The sequence below is a fragment of the Rissa tridactyla genome, chromosome 7 (assembly GCF_028500815.1).
Source record: "Rissa tridactyla isolate bRisTri1 chromosome 7, bRisTri1.patW.cur.20221130, whole genome shotgun sequence".
NCBI lineage: Eukaryota > Metazoa > Chordata > Aves > Charadriiformes > Laridae > Rissa > Rissa tridactyla.
In genome coordinates, this window is record NC_071472.1 from 25,309,236 (window position 1) to 25,333,585 (window position 24,350).

A 24,350-nucleotide genomic window follows, 5' to 3' on the forward strand; every position below is an offset into this window, starting at 1 on the left:
CAAGGGTGTTTTGGACTTGAGCCAGAGACTTGTCTATACACGGAGTTATCCTAGAATAATTACTCTGGAAAAAGTAGCCTGGATTAACTCCGTGGAAGCAGAGTATTGTTCCAGAAGGAGTTATTTGGAGTATCAACATATTTGAGTGCTCTGTCTCAGTTGCTCTTTTCTCACTTTCTCTGGAATCTCTTATGTGAGAAGCATCTCTCTTCATATCATGGACATCGGTAGGAAAGAATGGGGTATTGTCATGCTGCTTGGCATACGAGTTTTAAAACCTTGCATCCCCTTCCCAAAGGGGATGCTTAGTTAGAGCACTAACTAAGGCTCTGTTACAAACAAACATAACCCCCCTCTCCTTGGGTGGATGAAGTGCGTTAAGGTATGCTTGCAAATACCCTTTTGGAGTTACGGGTGAAAGCATGAGGTAAAACGATCTGGGATCCAAACCCACATATTGTTTTCAAACAATTAAAAGGTAGGGGTAAGAAATTCTCAGATCTGTTCAGAGGCAGGAGCTGCTGGAGGAGACTCACGTAGGCTTGACTCTGTGTCCTTTTGAGCCTGGAAAAGAGATATGTATGCACTGATTTATTGATTTATTTATTTATTTTAATTTTTCTTTTTCTCAGGGACATGTTGTTTGGGGAATACACACTGAGTATGAGAAGCACCTGTGTACTGGGGTCTCTGGCCATAGCTCCCCCTCACCCTGGGAGATACTCGCCAAGCTGTTCTGCACATGGCCAGTACCCAACACCGGTGCCGGCTCCGACCGTGCTCCGTCGGGGGGCCATCCCTTTCCCCCCCGGCCCTCACGTGCGGCCCTGTCCCGCCCCCCGGGACCTGACACCCGGGGTGGAGGGCGCAGAAGGCGGTGTCCCCTCTGCGGGCCGCGGGAGGCGGCGCGGCGCCCTCGGCCGCCCTTCCTGGGGGGAAGGCACGCGGGCCCCGGGGACTCTTGGGCCCTCCCCGCGGCGGGGCGCGGGGCTGCTCGGCGGCAGCCGCCGCTCGGGGGCCGGGCGGGCGGGGCGGGGCGGGGCGGGCTCCGTCAGCGAGCGCGGAGCCGGCGGGGCACAACGGGCGCCCTCAGCGCGGGGAGCGGCGGCGGCAGCAGCAGGTTCACTGTGGCCGGCAAGGGCAGATGGCGGCCGCGCTCCTCTTCTACCTGTTCCTCCTGCCGGGGCTGGCCGGCGCCTTCAACCTGGACACGGACAACGTGATCAGCCGGCGCGGGGAGCCGGGCAGCCTCTTCGGCTTCTCCCTGGCCATGCACCGTCAGCTGCAGCCGCAGGAGAAACGGCTGTAAGTGCTCCCCGCGCGCCGCCTGGTCCCCTGCCGGGTACCGCCCGCGGGGACCCCTATCCCTTCCACTGCCGGGAAACTTCCCGGGGCCGCCAGCCACCACCCGTTGGGGGGGCGGAACGGCACCGGGCCGGGCGGTGGGCGTGCGGGGGCGGGGGGGGAGAAGGGGGGGGAGCTGTGTGAGGGGGCTGGGATGGCCGGGGCGGCACCTGCCGCGGCCCGCGGGGTGCTGCGGAGCCGCAGGCCTCCCCGAGGCAGTGTGCGGCCGGGACGGGCCGGGGGGCGAGGTGCCACCCCGCCCTCCCCGGTGGCCTGCGGGGAACCGGGGGGAGGAAGGGGGAAGCGAGCAATAGCCCCCCCCCCGGGAAGCTTCCCCGCCGCGGCCGCCTCAGCGGTGTCCCCCAGCAGGCGGCGGGGCCCGGGCGGAGGCGGCGGCCCGGGGCGGGCTCCTGGGACAGCGCCGAGGTGCTCCGGCGGTGCCCCGGGGCTGCGGGTGGCGGTCCGGGCTCTCGGGGTTTGTTCTCCCTCTGCGTAGCCTCGGGTAAGGCTGTTGAAGACGGAGCCTGCCCGGGAGCGCAGGTGGGAGGCGGTACAGGGAAGTCGGGAAGAATAAATCGATGTTGGTGGCGTGTGGGTGGAAGCTGGGAACTTACTTTGGGGAAATTCAGGAAGCCAAGTAAGGCTCCTTTGTGCATCCTCGGAATCTTCGCGACCGCGTCCAAGCAGTGCCTGACCCCACCCGATCCAGTAGTGCTAGATGGAGTGTGTCTTGTATAAGGTATTCTTATTAAATGAGTGTCCCTTCCGCAAATATTTGGTTTTAATTCAAGGGAGGACAAGCCCGTGATCCATATAGAGTTAATGGGAGAAGGAAGCTGAAAGGAAATCATACCCTTCGTAAAGTTAGCTGGTAAATTTACTTAAAAGTACTGTCGGCCCATTTTGCTCGCACTTGTGTTCTGTGTGATTTCATAAAAATTACAGCATGTAAAGGAGTATAAATCACTAATAGCCACATTCTGTCTTCCATCTGGTAGACAAAATGACCCGTGACATCCTGAAGAATGAAATACAAATCTGTGAGCTACTTTTCAGAGGCCTTTATCTTAATTTTTGACAGAATTACTCTTGCATTCGTCTCATTTCAGTTCTACCGAGAAAGCAGTGCCTGAAGCTTGTTAGTTTTCTGTTGTATTGTCAATACATGTGTAATGAGCATGTCAGAATATGCAGAGACAGAAAGCCTATTACTGAAAAGTCGGTAGAAACACAAGAGGGGTCACAGTATTCAAGCTAGTCTGTAATATTTGGCTGAAATGCCTCAGAGATTATTAGCATGAAAGTTCTGTATTGTATGTATAGTAAGTGCTTCCTCAGGCAATCCAAAACTGGGGACAGAGCAGAGCCAGATGCTATCTGCCTTGACATGGCTTTCTGAATCCAGGCTTTCATGAGAAGCTAGAGTCTCCAACAGAGACAAAACCAGGCTAGAGAAACTGCATTTTATGCTGATGTGCACTTCTGAGTATGAGACATCTTGGTGCTTTTAAAAATCTATTTGTGAGTTTTAGCGTGAAGAATTTGAGTGCTACCCTGGCTTGCTGCTGGGTAGTACTCTTGGAATGAAGCATTTCACATCACACAGGCATGTTACAGTCACTTTGAGCATCGTTTTCCCATCTGTAAGAGAAGTAGTGTGTGGCTGTAACAGAACAAGACATGAAACGTGCCAAACTGTAACTGTCTTTCGTAGGGCCAGAGGTGTGCTTAGCTCGCTTTGTGTCTCGTGAAATAGATGGGAGTTTTGGTGGGGAAACTTGAAGGGAAGCCTCCTGTGTTAGGCTGCGTATTCATTATCAGCTAAAAATGAGCACCGTTGAATTAATACCAAACGATACCAAACCATGTGCAGTTTCTAAATAGCTTGACTCTACAGGTGGAACAAACGGTGTCTGCTGTCCAGAGACTGGGTGAAGGTGGGAAGTAGTGGGAATGGAGGTCATACTGGGGTCTCCTAATGAGAAACAAGTATGTCTAATGCCTGTATTCTGCCCACTATCTGTAACAGCAGGAATTTTAGTAGTTGTTCTCTGGGGTGCAATGCCTCTGCGTTCCCAACTGCATTTTGGTCTGGGTCTTATCTCTACTGCAAAAGTGGTTTTATGTGCAGCTATCTCTTAGTCAGATAGAAATGTTTGTTTTACCTCTTCTTCTTGAATGGATGCGAACTTCAAAGCTCAGTTACAGTTTGAGTGTGAACACTGTTAAGTAGTTGCCAAAAATACACAAACCCTACTTCATCATTGAAACTTAATTAAAAGTGACAATTCGGTTCTCATCTGGCAGGGACCCCCATTCCAAAAAAAGCCTGCCAACCTGAGCACCCCCCTGCCCCTCCAGTTTTACAAAATTAGAAATGGGTTGTAACAGACATGCGCAAGTTCAGTCAATCCTTGGAAAAATAAGCAAATGAGAGAAGGTGAAATACGTGAATTCTGTTCAAGGGCTGTTTTAGTCTGTGGCTTGGAGCAAGGCTTGGTAAAACTAAATGATGTGTAAATTTTCTCTTGCCTCACTTAAGCAGTTCTTAAGTGAAATGGTTCCCTCTTCCTCACACCGGATAGTTCAGTGTTAAGCATTATGAAAATCCTCTGTAAAGATGAGGGTGGAGAATGTCTAGGAAGTGTGACGAATAAAGGTACAGCTGAAATAGCCTTTGATTAAACATGGTGTTTGCTTTTGATCATTTCTTTCTTAGTCACAGGATACTGTGGATTGCACATTAGCTTTGAAAGGCAATCTTTTAATTTGTTAGTGCTAGCTACTAATGCCATGTTTGCTAACGAGGAATTACTTAACTCCCAACCGTATGGGTAGATAACTGTTCAACTGCTTTGACTTTTTTTGTAAACGGTACCGAGTATAAGGCTACGGACTAGTAACAGGATTTCGGTTTTCTTGTGAATATCTTTGTGTGAGAAAAGTTGGGAAGTTTGTCAGTTGGAGAGGAGAAAAACTTTATTAATTCACAGTGACTGCAAGTGGACTGCTAATGGCACGTGGGTGTGAAAGACAGCCGAAGGCAACCTTAATGTGCATCAGGGGAGCATTAACGTTGGAGGTACTTAGTATTAGTAGTACTTAGTATTAGTTAGGCAGCCTGCCTGGGTTTCTGTGTACAGTTCTGGTTCATGATCAAGCACAGTGAAACAGGTAGCAGAAAAGGCTAATGGAGCTCTAAGAGGGCTGGGCTTGCTGCCTTGTGTAAGATTGTTCTGTTTTTAATCTGTCAATATGATGAAAATGAGGGAGTTCTGGTTTTGCAAAGGGGTGGTGGTGGCACAACAGCAGTGCGTTTCATCTGCAGGCTGGAAGAAAGTTTGTTACTTGGAGGGGTCTGAGGCTCGGGGACAGCGTAGCTATGGGAGTAATGTGGTTAAAGTTTAAGTAATCCTGTGATGGAGAATGGGAGTGTATGTAGCATCTGTAATGGGGACTACGCTTGCTGTATATATGTATTAGCTACTATATAGTATAAATATGTTACTACTGTAATAAAGATATTATTACTAGCTACTCACTATACATATAGCGAGTGTAGTCACATATGTGTAATTTTATATATATATATAAAAAAATATATAAATGATATGTGTGTATACATACTCCATGTAAGATGTCCAGCAGGTCCGTTCCAGCCCTTTTTGGTTGTAGTTCACAATGATTTAAGCAAATATCTTGGATTAGAACACAATCCCCAAGACTACCTAAGTTTGTGTGTAACTTTACTTGCAAGCAATTCTGATATTATTTTCAGTCGAAAGATGGAGCTGAGTTCAGGTAGGCTTTTTGTTATTGTTTAAGGCAAAAAAAGGATGAGATTGTAGTGATCAACATTCAAGATCTCATCAGCTAAAAAGCTGTGTGGTTGAAAGCTGTGGATGGGCACTTTATGTCAAGACTGCACTGACCATTAGTAGCCACGAAATCCTAAAAATTGCAGTATCTTACTGAAATTTTTCCTTGTGACAGGTTTTGCTGATCCAGCATCTCTCTACTGTGAGCTGTTATATCAGTACATAACGAAGCTGTCTGAGGTCAGCAGGGCTGCTGACATTGCTGTGCTGCTGCAGCACATCCTCAGTGGCATTCAGCCAGCTGACTGAAGGCTTGTGCTCCTAGACAATTACTCCAGCAACAAAAGAGGTGGATTATGTTGGCCTGCAGTGGAAAATGACAATTTCTGCTTGCAGAGGTGGTGTAGTGTAATTCAAGCTTCAGGTGGACTGAATTAATAACAGTGCATATTTACATCTTCAGGATTTAAATGTCTTAATATTGCTGGTCTTTGGTGCTTCTATCAATTAAAAAAAAAGGATTTGTTATTAATTTTCCTTTTTTTTTAAAGACTGTGTCCTTACTGTCTCATTGCATTTAGTGTTTTTTTTTTTTTTTTCTTTTTTTTTCCCCTTCTTCTTGAGTGTGTCTCTGGTTTTGTCTATGCAGGCTATTCTTGGATAACCTGCTTAGCATCTTGATTACTTCCTTAATTTGTGATAGTAGAGGAGTTTGTCTATGTTTGAGAGAGACGTTCTGTGGCAAAGGTCAGGATCAAATGAAGTTGGGAAGGAGGAGGGAGGAGTAGTTTAAGAGCTTCCCTGTACTGGTAAAGGAAAGGAAAGATTTTTAAAAGGAAGATCCATCATACTAATACCATGGGTGAAAGAAATGAGAAGATAAATTTACATTGCATAAGGGGGAAGAATATAGAATTGCTATAGGTGGAGTCAAACTGCAGAAGGCAAGCTTTTTCCCAGTGCTAAGTTTGAGTTGTGCTGTGGGTTATCTGTGGTAGAGACACAGCTGACAGGTTTATGGGTCAGTATACAAAAGATTGGAAACTCTTATCATATAATTGTCACTATCTGACTCCCATTCTTGCAGGTGGAAAAGAAGTCAGCATTTTTATTGTTTTTTTCTTTTGTTGTTTTCCTCAAAGGAACAGGAAAGAATAGAGTTCCAGCAGAACTCTACTAAAGCAAGAAGGATGAAACGGCGCATTGAGCTGATAGACACTAGGAAGTTGCACTAGTGTAACCACTTCTGTCAGTGTGGAAGAAGAGCAGACCCTGCAAGGCACTAGTGAAGTCACAGGTCCTACAGCAAAAATGTGCTTCTACCAGGACAGTTTAGTCTGGCTGGCTCCAAAAAGGCCGTGTCAGGAAAGACGCTGCGGTGCAGTCCTCTGCCGTTCCCTGTGTGAGTTCACAGGTTCAGCTTCACTGCAGTGTTAACTGGTGTGACAGACGTTCATAGTGTAAAGCTAGCCTTCCCTCACAGTAAGTGAAAAAACTCTTATCCCAGTCCTCCATCCCCTTGAGAAACTTGTTTTTCAAGATGTCATATGCTTTTCAGATAATGTTTTTTCTATGGTCACCTGTAAGTGCATAAGAATCTTAAGTAACCCTATGGTAGATGTGTTGTATTTTCTTACGCTGTTAGTTCTTTTTAAGAATTAACAAAATTCATGGGTGTGATGGTGGGAGCCTTCCATGAGTAAGGACTGTTAGCGTATGCCTTTTGTCAGCAGTGGTGGTAAATGGCCTTACGTGCAGACTCCAGCTTTGAGAAACAGCCTAGGCTATCAGCTTCAATTACAACTCATAAAATTGTTATGCTCTTACAGGAAGGTGCTTGTACCTGATACAGCTCCTTGGTTTCATAGCTTTTTGTTTTTATCTATGAGCCTGGTTGATGAATCAGTTTCTAATGTAAGAGGTACCATGTTTTTGGAGGGCTTTCTAGAGCGTTACAGAGTAGAGATGATGATGGGTTTAGAAGCGTTTTGGCTTATGCTTTCTTATTTTTAAATGTCTCGATAGATGTGAATGGAAATTTGTGGAGGCACAGATTCCTCTCTCTTCAGGCTGTGTGTTTGGAAAGAGAAGGGTGTTCTGTAAGCTGTTACTCTGTGTAAAGCACGGACCTGCCAAGCCATTCCAAGAGCATTAAAATGTAAGTGATGGCTCAATTAACCAAAATTGCTTTAAGTTCCTCTGGTCCAAGTCTGCTGTACTCATCCCTTTCTATAAAGGGATTTATACCTTTTGATTTATACCTAATTTATACCAGGTAGTTCTTATTAAATAACATCAGGATATAAATCGACCCTGATGAACACAGCATATGCTAGCACAGTGAGCTTTGTTGCGGCCAAAGTGTTAGACACGTCTCAGAAACAAATCCAAAACTTAATCTTGCATCCTTTAAAACTAACAAGGTTAAAATCGTGTAACTGGAACAAAATAACACAATGCAGGCAAGGACAGACCTTGATCTCAGGAAGGAGGCGAAAGGCTTTTCTCTTTAGTTTTCATTCACTTTACTAAAGAACTGCACAAAATAGGAGTTAAGGACAATGGAAAAGCATTCTCCTTGACAAGTTGTGTTCTTGAGCAGGCGCTGTGGGTCCTGGCAACTCTGCTTAATGATGCCCGAAGGCTGGGCAGAAAAGCGCTGGGGGGAGGGCTCGCAGTTGGAAAGACCAGCAGCTATTCTCTTGCTTTTCAAACTAAGCTGATGTGGACACACACAGATGGGCAAAGCAGACGTGTCTGTGTGCGTATCTGACATAAAGCCCTCAATGAAACTGTCCGTGAAGTATTCCGTTGTGGAAAGGAGTTGTAGTCCTTAACAGTGTTTGCTCTAAATACTCTGGGGGGAAAAGTCATTCAATACCCTCTTAGTCTGACATAGAGTTCGTTTTGAGAACTGTAGTTGTAAGTTGGATGGGCTAAAATGTGTTCCAAAACAGTAAGATCAGGGACAGATCTGCCAGGAGTCCTGCACCAGGGACATTAAAGGGAGCACCGTATCATTACATTATCTGTGAGCCGAATCTTAAAATTTAGGATCTTCATGATTTTTATTTGAGGACATAGTTTTCCTTTGGTTTCTGTTTTCATTTCCCAAATTTTCTGAGGTCTTGAGAGCAGCAAAGAGCTTTCAAACAGGTGTGCGCAGAGAGGTGAGATGTACTGGTAACATTGGGCACAGAGGTGCAGCTGTGTCAGAATTATTATCAGAAGATGTGCTACAATTTCTGTATCAATTTCACTCCTGTGCTGGCTACCTTGGTGGTAAAGAAGACTCTTTGAGCTGACATAGTGATAGCACAAGAGGAAATGGCCTCAGGTTGTGCCAGGGGAGGTTTTAGGATGAAGATCAGGGAAATTTCTTCACCCAAAAAGTTACCAAACATTGGAACAGGCTGCTTGGAGGAGTGTTGGAATCCCCATCCCTGGGGGTATTTAAAAGACCTAGTGCTGAGGGACACAGTTTAGTAGTGTTTGTGGCAGTGTTAGGTTAGTGTTTGAACTCAATGATCTTAAAGGTCCTTTCCAACCTAGACGGTTCTATGATTCCATATACTTAAAGAATAAACCATAAGGCAACCGTGCCATCAGGTATGGTCTGTCTTCATCCAGATGTGGAGTTTTAGGCACTGCATTGTCTACTGAATTAGGACTCCACCTGTGTAGAGAGTCTTAATTCATCCTTTTTTTTTTGTTATGATCTAGTAGAAAAATGTCTTGCACTGTGGCAGGAAATAATAAATAATCTGTGTTGTATCTTCTTCAGAAATACTGGCTAACCCCATCAATCTGCTCCTGGACTATTTGATGGATCCGGTCTGTAATTGTACAAGGCAAATGTAAATCTTTGTAGTATGACTGTCAAATTAAGTGTTTTCATTTAATTAAACAATTTTTATTTAAGTTTCTGAGAAGTCTCTGTACTAATGACTGCCCTTTAATACATATTCTGCGGTTGTGTAGGATCTTTCATCCAAAATTCTCAACGTAATTTATAGTGATATTATTTCTTTAACTGTAAAATAGGAATGAAGAGGAGCACAAACTCACTGTTACGGTGCTTGCTAAGATGAGTGCAATTTTCTGTGTAGCACACGTTACTAATGCTGCTAATGTTAATTTGTAAATAACAAAGAAAAACTTATGCAGAAGCAGGATAGGTAGATTGGCTTCTCATAAATGTTTTTTCTTGAAGGACAGCAAGCAGAGAGCAATGGTTTACTGATCTAATTTGTTGCTGTCTGGATCCTCCACAAAATAAACCAGAACATTTCCCAAATGAGTATATTGGGTTGCCTGGTATGTTGCAGCAGTAAATTGTTCACTAGTCAGCACGGGCCATTCTTTTCTCCTCTGTTAAACTCTACCCAAATGCCTTTCCGTGTGTGCCAGAGCAACTGTCAGTTTTGTAAGGAATGCAATCTGGTACGTTTTGATAGGAGATACCTCATTCATTTCAGAACAACTGCTGTTTAAAAGCAGCTGTTGTTTAAATGTTTCAGAACCAGCCTGGTTCTGGATGAATCATGCTAGCCATAACTGTAAAAATGCCACGTTTTGGGGATGCATTCTGCGGAAAGGACAAGACTGAGATTAGGCTATCAGGCAAATGGCTATTTAAAAACAAGTTAGCAAAAATCCATGTTATTGAATGAGCAGATGGTGGTCTGTACTGTGAAACATTAGCTGGAAAATTAACACCTCATAGTGGTATTTAGCAAGGGTAGATACGGCACAGGAATATTTGAAGAAGGAAGTATACAAAATGGTCTGGAAAACATTGACTAATTCATTTATTAGCATTGAATATTGTTGAGAGATATATATATATAAGCAACTTGCTGCTTTGGAAGTAGTGGCAGAAGTATTTAAGCTAGAAAAGCAAATGTGAATGTGGAAAAAAGAAGTCTTCCATTTTTAAGGGAATTACTCAGTATATTGAAAATGAACCAAACCATAGTTAATAAAGCTCCTTTCACAACTTTAGCATACAGTGTATCATATTCTTGGTAAAATGCACTTCCCCTGGGTTTAAGGTATTGTGAGCATCACATTTTCTAAGACTATCTTGAGAATTCTATAACTACTGCTTTGGAAAAGAGAATTGCAGTTATGTTGGTTTAGTTTAAAGAGCAGGACAGATGTATTCTGCTGTGAAGTACCTGAGATTAGATTTTTGTATCAAAACGATAGTAAAAAGCAAAAAGTACTGGTTCTTGCATTGTGATTTTTTTTTTTTTTGAGCGTTTGCTAGTACGGACTGACTGGTTTTGGCGCTGTTGGAGTGTTGGCTTTTTTTCTTGTTTCCTCTTACAGAACTGCATCTAAAAATATGTAATTTCCTAATTTTGATTTCCGTTAAGCAGTTGTACTCATGTATGTGAGGATGTTTTGACTGTGTTTGGAAGGGAGAAGGTCTGCAGGATCAAGAACAGAAGCAAGAGGGGTTCATGGGATGCTCCCAATCCAGATGCCATCCACAGCATAAAAATGCCCTTGGGTCCTCCAGGGTAACATGTATGGGTCCTGTGCTGGATTCCACTGTCAGCTAGTGAGCTTCTACATTACTTTTCAGCTGTTTTCTTTCCATTTGTTTTCTGCTTTTGAGGAGTTCGGAGAGCTTTCAAGAAACAAGGAACAGCAAATAGGAATGATCAGCATTGTTGAGTTTGCTGATGGATAGTGCCCATAGGAATGGCAGACTTTCTTACACTGAGTGGTGTTTCTTTTATAGTGAAGATGACAGGCAATTTTTTAAATGGAGCTAAATGAGCTTAGCTTCTGCCTGTTTCAGCTGGCATCGTTACCCTCCTCAAAAGCAGGTCTATAAAATCTATCTTTAAAAAAACAAACCCAAACAAGATTGCAGATATGCTGAGAGCGACTCACCCTGTAATGAGTGCCCGAGGTTGTTTGCTCAGCAGCACATGCGCAGGTCAAAGGTCTGAGGGAAATTCATGTTTATCCTGGAAGTGCTCAAAAGTGGCAACCAGCTGTTGCTGATAGCAAGCACGTTATCGTTGTGTCCTTGTTTTCTCATAGCTTTTTTTCACATCACTCTTGTAAGGGAATTACAGAGATTGGTTAGCCTTGCCCTTTGTCATTGGTGCTGCGGAAGCTGTGTAGTGGTTAGATCTGCTGGCTCTTAGACTTTAGCCGTGTCTAGCAGATCAATTATCCATGTTTGTTTAGTGTGAAACAAACTTTAAGTGAAAAATCACATTATTTTCTTGGCCAAAGATGCTAAAATAAATTTGCTATATTTTTTTCTTATATAGCCAACTCTTGCAGCTGCTACTACAAATATGGCATAATTATGCAAGTCCCTGTAAACTTTTCATCCACTCAACTTATTTTTCTGCTAGAGAAATGTTTGATAATTATGAATTGTGGCCCCAGAATGTTGCTGAAGAGTAGGTTTCTTTCTTCTCAGCCAAGCCGTTATTCCTGCGTATACTGGAATAATACTTTTGTTGTTGTCAGGTCAGATCCAGTCCTAGTACTAGCTGCAATACTGCTTGCATGACTTTCAGCCTACAGGAATGTAGGGTGTTAAAAATACTTGAAAACAAATAATTCGTTCCAGGTTCTGCTCAAGTGAGAATGTGGGGAGTGGTGAAAGATGGAAAATAAGTATGTGTGAGGGGAGGCGTGTAAAAAATTAAGCGTGTGTACATGTGGAGGGGGAGCAGTATGTAGCGGAAGAGAATGCAGTGGGTTTCTTGGCATAGTCTCAAATCCAAGTTATTTTGCAAACAGAAAAATCTTGTTCTTAGGTTTTGAAAGCTGGTTGAAATTCTTAGAGTTTGTACATTCCTGCTCATGGTAAAATACAATCACTTCTTCTTCCATGAATGTGTATATGGAGAAGTTTCTTGTGAAAATATGATTTATTTCTGTTGATCTCTTTGATCAGCGTTTCAGTATCTGCATGGAACATAAAAAAAAAAGGCTCCTTAAGTGCCCCAACTGCATGGGCATTTGTACGACTTGGTTCACCTGTGAATCTCCTACTCCACTCCTTATTGGAGTGATGCTCTTCCAAGAGATTTGAATGCCTTTGTTTTCAGTTAATTTGAAGGAGTGGGGGGACTGTGTGTCAGAAGATGTACCCAGTGACACATGTGCTTTTGTGATTAAGTTCATGGCTTGAAGAAAAGCCTTACTCAAACTGTGGATCCTGCTATATGCATTTAACTGAGGGCTAGGACAGTTTTTAGGCTGAAAAAATAATATGAAATCTGTACTTTAGCGTGCAAGTGACTTTGGGCTGTTGAAGTGCGTATTTACTGTCTGGCTGTGTACTGGTTCTCTGGAACATTTATTAGGGATTATGTGTCGGGAAGGCACATGCTGTTTGTGCACACGCGGAGCTCTTTAGCCCGCTCCCGGAGGGTTCCTCTTGCTGGTGCCGTGGGCAGGTGCTGGCAGCTGGGAGGGCACAGGGAGTCCGTGTTGGTCTTCCCACGGGGGCACTGGGTGGGATGCTTTAGCTGAATGCAATGATCCTGGGGCTAGTGCAAGACGTTTCTACCTGTCTTGCTTTTCCCCCCTACAATTTAGAGGGGGAAGGTGCTAAGTCTGGAAAAGAAGGAGCAGGAGTTGTCACTTAAATTGGATACGTGGGGTGAAGGAGCCATGGCTTGGGTTTGCTTGGGGAGCAATCGCTTTTCAAATACTGTGTGGCTGTGGGAGCAGTAGCTGTAGCATGTTATATCAGTTGGCCAAGAAGGCCAACAGTATTCTGGCTTGTATCAGGAACAGCGTGGCCAGCAGGGGTAGGGAAGTGACGGTGCCTCTGTACTCGGCACTGGTGAGGCCTCATCTCGAGTGCTGTGTTCAGTTCTGGGCCCCTCTGTACAAGAGGGACATTGAAGTGCTGGAGCGTGTCCAGAGGAGAGCTACAAGGCTGGTGAGGGGTCTGGAGACCAAGTCATATGAGGAGAGGCTGAGGGAGCTGGGCAGGTTTAGCTTGGAGAAGAGGAGGCTGAGGGGAGACCTCATTGCCCTCTACAACTACCTGAAAGGAGGTTGGAGAGAGGTGGGTGTTGGCCTCTTCTCCCAGGTGAATAATGACAGGACCAGAGGAAATGGTCTGAAGTTGCGGCAGGAAAGGTTTAGATTAGATATTAGGAAGAATTACTTTACTGAAAGAGTGGTCAGGCACTGGAACAGCCTGCTCAGGGAGGTGGTTGAGTCACCATCCCTAGAGGTATTTAAGGAACATCTAGATTTGGCACTTCAGGGCATGCTCTAGTGGCTGAGATTGTAGGTTGTTCGGTTGGACTTGATGATCTCAAAGGTCCTTTCCAACCATGAAGATTCTATGATTCTATGATATTGGCCATTGAGTCTTGTGTGAAATGTCCGTCCCTCTTACTGTACTTCTTTCATGCCTTTTAATGGTTTAATTACGGTCATAAATGAAACCGATGTACTTCATTCAGTGAAGGAAATAGAGGAATGACATTTCAACCCAAATATTTGTTCTGCTCTGTATTAAAACTCCTGCATTTTTTTTTTTAAACGGCTTTTGGCATGTTGATGAACAGTATGTGCCTGTTATGGTTGTTACCTCTTGTAACAAGTACTGCCTTCAAATACTGACAGGGAGCACTGCACTTTCAGATTGCTTTTTTTTTTTTTTTGAGGAGGAAAAAAGTCTGAACAACTGTTTCCATATTTTGATTACTTGCATGTTTGTTTTCTAAAACATGTAACTAATAGATGATGTGATTCTCCTTTCATTTTTCATGATGTTCAAATGGAGGTGGGCGTGTGTTGGGGGGATGCAAAGACAAGCCCTGCAAATACAAAGAAGTTTAAATCTGAATTCAGAGGTTTCCTATGGCATGAACGGTCCGCATTGCAGGTGCAGGAGACAGTAATGCCTGTAGAGCGAGCATGTCCACAAAACACTGACCACAGCACTAACTCGCCGCTGTATCTGGTAGCCAGTTTTGCCGCAGGAGCTGGGCCAGGGCCCTGTAGTGTGGGGGCGGCAGGGACTGACAACTCACTCTTTCTGCGCTCGTGGGTAGCTGGGGACTGCTGGGTCACCCCAGATTTATTGCAGCTGCCCTTGCTTGGCTTGTCCTGCTGCCATTGGGGCTGGTGCCTTAACCCACCGTCACTGCCCTTAGTGGAGAAGGGCTGGGTGGCTGGGCTGTGGTGGGACGAGGGGTTTCAGTGAGCCTAATGCAGACTGCTGGGAGTGCTAGGGCATTGGCTCCCGAGTTTGTTTCTTCAAAAGGCATGCTTATCACTTCTTGAGTTAAACCCCATGTTGCTCTAAGAGGATTTCGTGCAGTAACAGGCACTGCCGCGTTAGAAAATATGAGTGAAAATCCCTTTAAGATGATTTCTTCCGTAAGTTTGTCATAGATTAATTATAAAACATGTTTTACAGTATCACTTCATGCTCAGGTCTGTTCCTGGCATGGGAGTTGTTCCTTCTTTTAGATCTGAAGGAATGTATAGCTTGTAAGGGAGACATTAAAACTGTAAGTATTATACAGGCTTCACTTGCTATTTGACAATATGAAAAAGTGGGGTATCTCCTGGTTAAAGCCAGAGGGTGGTGTCTGAAATGGAAAAACTGTATTTTGAAACAGGGCTTTGGAGCAGGCTGTACTGTTTCTTGTAGGAAAAATGCTTTCTACCAGTGAAAATGAGATCTGCAAAAACTATTTCAAATCCATACAGGCTGGGCTCTGGACTGTGAGGGGAAAGGGTTGATTTTTCCGTATGACTTTCAGAAAGTCAATAATAAGTGGCCTTTTCAGAACAACAGGTGTCTTTGTAGTTCCAGTTTTACTTTGTAGTAGGTTGCCCTAGCCCTTATGCCGCTTTTGGCTTCTTTTCCCAGCCTCTATGATAATCTGCTTCCTAAAAAAGGCTGAATGAATTAAACGAAAATGGCAGTCCTTCAAGTGCCAAGCCTCCGGGCAGCAGAGATTAATGGTGTACTTGGCCATGGCTTTGCATTGGTAGTTGGAAAATGTAACTGTGGAGTTGAAGATTAGAAGAATCATCAGTCACTTAAAATAGCTATTAATAACAGGCTGGCAGTGATGGGTACCTCTGTAAAAAGTGTCTTGAACAAGTTCCCTGCTGACATAGTTACTGGCTGCATTTTGCCGGGAGAAGGTTTTTATTTTTTGGAGAAGCCTAGTCCCATAGTTCAGCTCCAGTTCCCGTTAGCAGCCTGAGTGTATGGAAGGGTGATATCTCTCTGCTAATTAGTCTGTGGTGCTCCTGTCCTGTGACTTGTTTCTGTTGCTAGAAGCCAAATCCAGGCACAAAGCCAAGAAGGTGCGACTAGTATTCAAACACAGTGTCTGTCCTATTGGTCGACTTTAGTTATGTTGAAATATTGTGGGGATTAAGATGTTCCCATCCTCCCCTTTCATCAAGTTTAAAAGCTGCTGAGACCAAACCAGTGCAGAGGACTGAAAATACACCTCTAATGGAGGGCTCTAGGTTGAGAGCTCCTCACATTGACATCAGGGGTCTCTGCCTGGAGATTTTAAACATTTGATACACAGCTCGTGACTGTGAGTGGTGATTGGGTAGTAAAATTTAATCTAAATACGAGTTAGTGGTAGTTACTCTAATTTCTTCATTTTGTTCAGTCCGGTGAAACTCTTTGCAAGCAAGTACTGGGATTGTGAGAGGAAAGGGATGCAGGAGTCTGTCTAGTCAGGGGTGGAAGAAGTTTCACAGCATTTAGCTTCGTTGCTTTCCAAATTTGGCCCCCCCTTGTGTGTATAGAGTCTTTCTGAAAACACAATGAAGTGCAAAGTCTACGGTGGCAGCATTGTTACCTGAGAACAGCAACCTTAAATTGGACATTTGTGCTCAATGAAGGTTGCAAAATTGGAAATTACTTACACCACTGACTATTCTATTCCGCCTGTATGTGGAAATGGCTGTTGGTTTGTTACCCAGGAAATACTTCCAGAGATTCCTACTCCAGTCTGTTAAAGCTCAGAGCTGGCACTACTGATGTGTTGCTGTTACTTTTAAAGAAAGGATGGCAAAGATGTGATGCCTTGTTTGGGGTAGAAGATACCATGGAAAAGGAAAGAATTTAAGGAATGAAAAAACCTTTGGGAGATAGAGTATCCGAGCTCAGTGCAGACTGTGGTATTTTTTATATTTATTAAAATCAAAACATAATTTATTCAATGGAAGCCACTTACTTTGATGAACAGGATTTGCTTTCAAAAATGTTAAAGATGTTCTCCCTCCTTTGACTTGATTTCTTTTGAGTAAATGTTTATTCCAAAATAGAACTGTAGTGAACCGCTGACAGTTTTTCTTCTCTGAAGTGTGTTGTGAAAATTGTATGTTGTCCTTAGATAGTTCCAGGCTGTAAGTGAGGAAAAGAATTTCACTGCGGAGTGAGGGAATGCTTCCAGGAGCTCAGAGGTTTTCTGGATTTCCTTTGATATGGTTTTCTCATCTTAACTGCAGCTTTCCTTTTGGAAGGGACCAAGGTAGTTTCATGAGCAATATTGGAGGGAGTTCAGATAGGTGTGAGCAGAAACCACTCCCAGTTCATAGAATCACAGAATGGTTTGGATTGGAAGGGACCTTAAAGATCATCTAGTTCCACCCCCCTGCCCTGGGCAGGGACACCTCCCACCAGACCAGGCTGCTCAAAGCCCCATCCAGCCTGGCCTTGAACACCTCCAGGGATGGGGCAGCCACAGCTTCCCTGGGCAACCTGTTCCAGTTCCCACTGTTGTTTTTGTTAGTCGAGAAGGAGCCACAGCCTCCTGATAAGCTTCTCCAAAAATTAGTGATGAAAGCAGGGAGGGTTTTAAAATCTTACACTAACACTGCTCTGTAATATAATATATATAATGTAATATACTCTGTAATACCTGTTAAAATGCAGTTACTTCTGGTGTATTTTGCTTTTGATTTTAATAACTCTGATGGGCTACTTTTGATTAAATTAAGTTACAGCCTTTCTTCTTGATGTTCACCCGACTGTTCTTGCTGAGTACTGGTCAACAGCAGCTGACAAATGGAGACCTGGTCCCTGCCTGCCTGCCTGCCTGGGGCAGCAAGTTCCCACCTTCTTTCGCTTCTTTGAAATGTGTAGGTTTATAAAGTATCTTTTCATCACGCAGTTATCCAAAAGCGCGGTTCAGCTCTAGATCAAGTCAGAATGTCTTGTTACCTTTTCTGAGAGGGGGGGCTTGTGCCCATCCCTGTTGGACATTGTGGCTATCCCTCACACACGCAGGTACAGCTGGGGTCACTGGTGTCCATGCAATGCAGGCATCATCCACCTGAGCCAAAATTGCATCTTGGTGAGGTCAATTAGTTAAACTGGCATTACATGCCAATCCATGAGCTCTAATCCTGTGGGATTATCTCAAGTTTGGCCATGAATCCGGGGTTGTAAGGGAGTAAATCTGTCCCTGGAAGCCAGCAGATGCTCATAATTGGCAGCGGGACTTCAGTCATTATCACGTATCTCCAAGAAGTGATTAAGAGAAAGCAATAATTAATCTAATTCTAACCAATAGAGCAACAGGCCTGATTTATTTGGTTTGAAATTAGAATTTTAGTTTGAAATTGGAACGCACATGTTTTAATTAGGGGGTAGGACTGGAGCTAAAGTGCATTGTAACTTTGTGCCAGGATGTGAGAGAATTCTGTTCTTTTTCCAACATTTTCACATGACAGGCACTTCTTTTAATCAATAGAAATGTAACATAATGAACTATTGATAGAAATTCATTTAACACCTGTGCAGTCTGATTGGCCCAGGGAAACCCTAATCAGTTTATAGTATGTATTTAAGCAAGATGAATAGGGAAAATCGGGATGAAGTACTGTGAAGCATCTAAATCTGTAATTTACATGAATAGTAAATTTTTTTGTGTCCGAATTTTAGCTCATATGGTAAGCATTGGATACTACATAATCATATCTAAAATCATAAAAAGCTAAGGCTTCAACAGGAGCTGATGCTCAGCCGTGTTTATGTTCAGTATACACTGTATGGCTGAGCTTCGGTTCTCTGCATAGCAATAAGGCAAACTTGCCAGGGGATAGAAAATCAGTAAAACATCCGCATCTCGGCGTCTATGGGGTTTTCATCTTTTGACTCTGCAGTCTTGACAGACAGGGTGTTATTTTGGTATCTAAATACAGATTCTGGAGCCTGACTTTGGACATTCAGACCTGAATTGAAAGTAGTGACTGTGGCCGTCGTACACCTTCAGGGTGAAGTCCCAGTGAATAAAATGAATCATACTGTGGGTGGAGAGAAATGAAGAACTTATTTTTGTCAGTCATCGTTTGCAGAGGAAGTTCTTTGTTTTTATCTCAGGGTTTCATCTGCCAGTATAAGGAGATAGCGACAGCTAGGAGAGCACCTCCTCTTACCTCTTTCCTTTTGCAGAAAGAAGGTTTTGGTTGACACTGAGAAAGCTGAAATGAAACATGCATAGCTGCAGAAAAACCTAACCCCTTCTTGGCATAATGAGCTCAAACTTGATTAAAATTCTTTTATTGAAACACAGCTGAATAAGTAGCCATACAATAATGACCGGAATGTGTCCTCAGTCTGGAAGGACTTTGCTGAGCACGTAGTACGGCTCACTGTACAAGCTGATTCATTTGGACTGCTGCAGTCATGCTGAAATTCACACTGCTGCATAGCCTGTGTCATAGAATCATAGAACGGTTTGGGTTGGAAGGGACCTTAAAGATCATCTACTTCCACCCCCCAGCCGTGGGCAGGGACACCTCCCGCTAGACCAGGCTGCTCAAAGCCCCGTCCAGCCTGGCCTTGAACACCTCCAGGGATGGGGCAGCCACGGCTTCTCTGGGCAACCTGTTCCAGTGTCTCACCACCCTCACAGTAAAGAATTTCTTCCTAATATCTAATCTAAATCTCCCTGCTTTCAGTTTGAACTTAGTTTTGTGCACACTTTTATTTTTAAGTGAACTAATTTGGCTTCTATAATAGAATTCTGATTTTTTTCAAATGTACCTCTTGAACAGTAGGCAAGGTGAATGGCAGCTTTGTTGATCTCAAGTCACAATGTGATTGACAAGGGATTTTTACTTTTGCTTGATTTATTCAGCCAAAGATTAGATGCATGTGACTTTCTTACTTATATTCCTAATAATGTTGATAATCCTCATGATCTTTAGCAACCTGTCTTGCAGAACCTGGAAGCATAGATTTAGTCTTCTCTGCTGTGATCTTTGGGGCAGATAAATAGTGAAGAAGCACAGAGGAGTTACACTACTTTTTAATACGTCTTTGGCTGCTACTTGAAAAATACCTTTCAGTATTTACCATAATATCTACCTGAATTGATCAAATCCTTTGCAAGTGCCTGTTCACAGTCTGTGCTACTGTTTAACTGTGTTGTGAATAAGGACTTGCAGCCATGTGCCTAACAGGATTCCAGATTTTTGTGTTTGATGAGCCTTGAAGACTAGTGACGGGATTCCTGACAAAAGTTCTTTGAAGTCTGGAGGGTTTTAAATAAGTCTGGTTTGAAATACTTTGTTTACAGTGGAAAATAACTTATGCAAGATTTGGACAAGGGGTATGGGCACTGGGAAGAACCTAAGGTTGCCTCTTTCCTTTGAGATCATGTTGGATTGATGCTTTTTTTTTTTTTTTTTTTTTTAAGAGAAGGCTGAACAATCGCATTTTTCATGTGTTGATCTCAACAGCTGTCTGTTTGAGATGCCATTGAATGTTTGGGGCATCTTGTGTCAGGCGGCATATCTTTCCACTGTACCTTCTGTTGGCTATGTGCTGTTTCTTCCCTGATGCCTCAGTAGGTCTTCTCTCTGGCTGAATTGTCAGCAAGATTGTGAGCACATCATGGTGTGTTGTAAAAGGTATCATTTAGCTAGGGAGAGGATATAGCCTAGCTATCCTATAGAAAAGGACAGGGTCGTAATTTTCTTGATCTAGCCTCACTGCTGTCAGTAGTTTGCAGATGGGTGAAATAAACCAAATTAAGTATTTAAATTCCAGAAGCTTTTAGTTGTATTCACAATGTTGAAACAAAAGGTTTCTGATCAAATTTCTGGAAGCGAAATTCATAATTTTTACCCCCCACAAGCTTTGAATGAAAAAGTAGAAATAATAAAAATTTCTATTTGTTAGGAAATCAGTGCCTCTACTGTCTTAAATTTATAGTTGTTAATTTAAAAAAACAAACAAACAAAACCAAACAACAACTCGTCTGTCTTTCCCTGGGGGTAACAGAACTGAGGAGAAAATGTATGTATTCCTATGTTAGGAATAGCTCAGAAACAGATGCTTTGCAAAAGAATTACTCTGAGAGATTAGAGTTAAATACACTGTTGCCAAAATTAGAAAATGAAGTTATTAATGGCCTTTCTAAAAGCATGGTTGTTTAGATTACAAACTCTTGTGATGACTGCTACGTTTCTGAAAAAAATGCCAGACATATGCAGGGGGAAAAGAAGGAAAGACTTTAAACCAAAACCCACACACACTGTGTATCCTGATTTTATATATGTATCTGTCAAAAGCAAATATTTTACCTGAAGGCTTCACCGTTCAGGGGCTTACCTTCATGAGGGCAAATTTTGGATTTCGGGAGAATTTATTTCTATAAGAGTGTTGAAAACTTGTCTGTTTCACAACACAGATGTAATTTTCTGTTTTTAAAAAAGTGTATTTTCTCATAATACATCAGTTTCGTTTTGTGGCTCCTTTCTTTAGTGACAGTGAATAAACATTTTCTTAATAACAAAAATTCTGTATTGATGTTAACTGATCTGGTCTTAACTGTTAGACATGAAGAAAAGAGAGTCTTGTTTTTAGTAAGAAGAGCATTCTGAGGGATAGTAGTTTGCTTTGTCCCACTGCCACTATAAAGTGTGCAGAAAAGCTTTTCTCTCGAGAGCAAAACTCCAAAGGTGAAGCCTTTAAAGAGGGTCTGAGTTCCTCTTTGAACCTTGTGGATCCAGCTGTAGCCCCAGCTTTGCCCTCCTTCACACTGTAGCGTCAGGGATCTCTTCTTTCAAATGTTTTATACCAGGGTCAGGAAACACATGGAGTATGGTTCTCCATCCATCTATCCTGCTGTGCTGTACCTATCCACTTGCTGTTCTCTCGTCCTCGTTTTTTCAGCTGAGCATGATGTTTCTTCTTCCTTCCACAAACTATTGCTTACTGGTTGGTTGTAGTTTCATTTATCAGCTTGAGAGGCAGCTGTGCTTCGACACAAGTGTGTACGTGACGCTTCAAAGAAAAATTGACAATGTAAGAAATTTTTTTGTCTGAAAACCCTTATTTTGCAATTAAATACATCTACTGGTGATTTTGTGATAATACTCACAGGGGACAGTTGATCCAGGAAAAAAATTTGCTTTATTCAGTTTTTAAAACAAGAACCTTCACATTTGGTTACCAGAATGGTGTCTAAGGAAGGCTTGTTAGACCAGCCTTTTAATAGGAGAGATAAGTCCTTTGTGGGCATGGCCTGTTCTTGATGAGAGATTTGTTGGAGAAGAACATTTTCAGCTTCAAAATGGAGTGAGTATCTGGCCGAAGGAGTGGAGAGGGTGAGTGCACGTTTGCACAGAACCTGGAATAGTTCAGTGAACACTTGCTTGGGCCAGGAGGGATTTTGCTTTGCTTGAAGAGGTAGGCCCCTTACCACAAGAAAGACATTGATGTGCTGCAGTGGGTCTGGAGAAGGGCAACGGAGCTGGTGAGGGGTCTGGAGCACAAGGCTTGTGAGGAGCGGCTGAGGGAGCTGAGGGTGTTCAGCCTGGAGGAAAGGAGGCTGAGGGGAGACCTTCTCGCTCTCTACAGCTCCCTGAAAGGGAAAGCTGTAGGGAGGTGGGGGTCGGTCTCTTCTCCCAAGGAACAGGCGATAGGACAAGAGGAAACGGCCTCGAGTTATGCCAGGGGAGGTTTAGACTGGATATTAGGAAAAATTTTGACACTGAAAGGGTTATTAAGCATTGGAAGCAGGGAAGTGGTTGAGGCACCATCCCTGGAGGTATTTAAAAGCTGGGTAGACATAGTGCTTAGAGATAGGGTTTAGTGATGGTTTTTGTCAGAATTACGTTGATGGTTGGACTGGATGATCTGAAAGGTCCCTTCCAACCTTGGCCATTCCGTGATTCACAGGTTGGAGATGTTCAGGTGCCCATAAATTCAGCCGAACGGCAGCACAGGACTGGCATAAAACTAGAAGAAAGCCTGAAAGCACTTGTGTTCACTGTTTTGGCAGTTTGTGGTCATTTTAGTAGCAATACTTTTCCCACCCTTGCCAGCAATTTCTAGTAAGGCAAAAAATACCCTACTTGATTCCCTGATAGAAGGATATTTTTTGCAAAGCTGCCAGACACCTACTTTTAAAAGATTTTTTTATCAACCTCTCTCAGTTAAAATTGCAACAATAATTGCAGCAATAACAATACATTTACTGGTCTGTGGGTCCAATAATTGCAGAATGATTACTGGTTTACAGCCTCTCCTTCCCCCCCCTTTTTTTTTTTTAACGAACAGAGCTGCGCTGTAGCTTTTCATCCATCTTCAAATGTTCCCCCATTCAAACCTCTAGCAATGTGGTGAAAACATTTGCCCATTCTGTTGCCTTCCTCTTTTCTAATATTACCTCTGCAGATCCCTTGAAATCATTTCTCCTTCCCTGCAGATTGCTGGTTGGAGCTCCTCGGGAAAAGGCCTTTCCATCCCAACAAGCCAACAGAACGGGAGGGTTGTACAGCTGTGACATCGCATCTCCAAACGCACGCTGCACACGTGTCGTATTTGACGAGCGGAGTAAGTTCTTCAGCGCTTTTGTTTTGAATTGATGCAGTTGTCTGATTTTTCTTATTTGATGTGGTCCTTTCCAGAGGCAGTGCATCGGGCAGTTGCTTCTGTGGATTTATACATAACATTTTTTTGCATCAGAATAAGTTGTAGCTTAGTTGCTAAGATAGCATGAGATGCTTAAATCTTGGTAGATTTGGATATTCTTATTATTTTGTAAATTGATGTGACATGAAGTAATACGCTAAAAATGTTCACTAAAATGGATGTTGTCAGTGATAAAGTGTACAGACACTGCCACCTGCAGACTGTCTCACGTACTGTATGAAGTGCCTGTCCTGACAGGGACTTTAAAAAAAAAAAAAAGAGACAGAGGAAAAAAAGTAGTTAACTGTTAATATTTGAAGCTGTATTATGATTTATGATACTCTGCAGCTGACCCGAAGATAGAGAGTAAAGAAGACCAATGGATGGGTGTAACTGTCCAAAGCCAGGGGCCAGGAGGAAATGTGGTGGTAAGTCTAAAGGACTAGCTTACAAAAGCATTTTGGGTCTACAGTAAACATTCTGAATGGTCTGTGTTTCTGTGCAGCTTTCTGACTTTGCTGTGTTTGCTCCTGTGATTCCTTGTAAATAAGGACTTAAATGTCTCCCTAGCAAAGTAAGACACTTGAAGATTGTAAAACCTTTATTTTTCTAACTGTGAGTTGGCCTTTCTTAATAACCTTTGTAACGATCTAGGATGGATGGTTCATTTTCAGGTGTGTCCACTTCTTTTTTTGTGATATACACATTGTTTCTTTTAAGTACTACTGGCTACAGAAGTAGGGAAAAATAGTGTGATAAAGTTGTAAAAGTAGCAGGCTCTCATGAGCCTGTTTTCCAAGATGATTGGCTTCACTTTAACTTTCATCGGGGACTCTGACTGAGTTGCTCCTATGAATTAATGTGGCCGTTGCACTGCAGTAAGACTACTAGTTATTCTTTATTTTATGCAATACAGAGAGAAAAAACTTCCTGGAGTTACCAGAGTGTGTTACTTTTTTAGCTCTTTCTCAGTTAAATAAACCTCCAATGGTGCTGCAGGATACCAGCTACATCATACAATGGGTGTGCAGTGAGGTTTCCCCATCTAATTCTTGCAGGTTCATGTCACTGCTTCTGAAACTGGAGGCAGGCAACTTCAGGGTGCGAATCTGGAGTTATTTAAGAACATAGAGCCAGTAATAACTTGCTTCAGCCTGCCTCAGAACCCAAAGAGGGAAAGAGCAGATGGAAAGAGTCCTGCTTATTGAATCATTAATCATCAACTAATGCTGTCTTGTCTTTTCTGAGCAGGAACTTTTCATTGTAGGTGA

General features: G+C 43.1%; 1 protein-coding gene across 5 annotated transcripts in view; it reads left to right on the forward strand.

Moving 5' to 3' along the window:
- Positions 1-24,350, forward strand: part of ITGA6 (integrin subunit alpha 6) — a 48,688-nt gene that overhangs the window by 767 nt on the left and 23,571 nt on the right. For 2 of the 5 annotated variants that reach the window (XM_054209164.1, XM_054209159.1), the window contains exons 1-3: positions 1,050-1,305; positions 22,874-23,001; positions 23,428-23,507. In XM_054209164.1, coding sequence (XP_054065139.1) covers positions 1,145-1,305; positions 22,874-23,001; positions 23,428-23,507 — 369 coding nt within the window. In that variant the 5' untranslated portion in view covers positions 1,050-1,144. Of the gene's footprint in view, positions 1-1,049; positions 1,306-22,873; positions 23,002-23,427; positions 23,508-24,350 lie in introns of those variants that run through there. The other 3 variants (XM_054209162.1, XM_054209163.1, XM_054209160.1) reach the window with 2 other exon arrangements.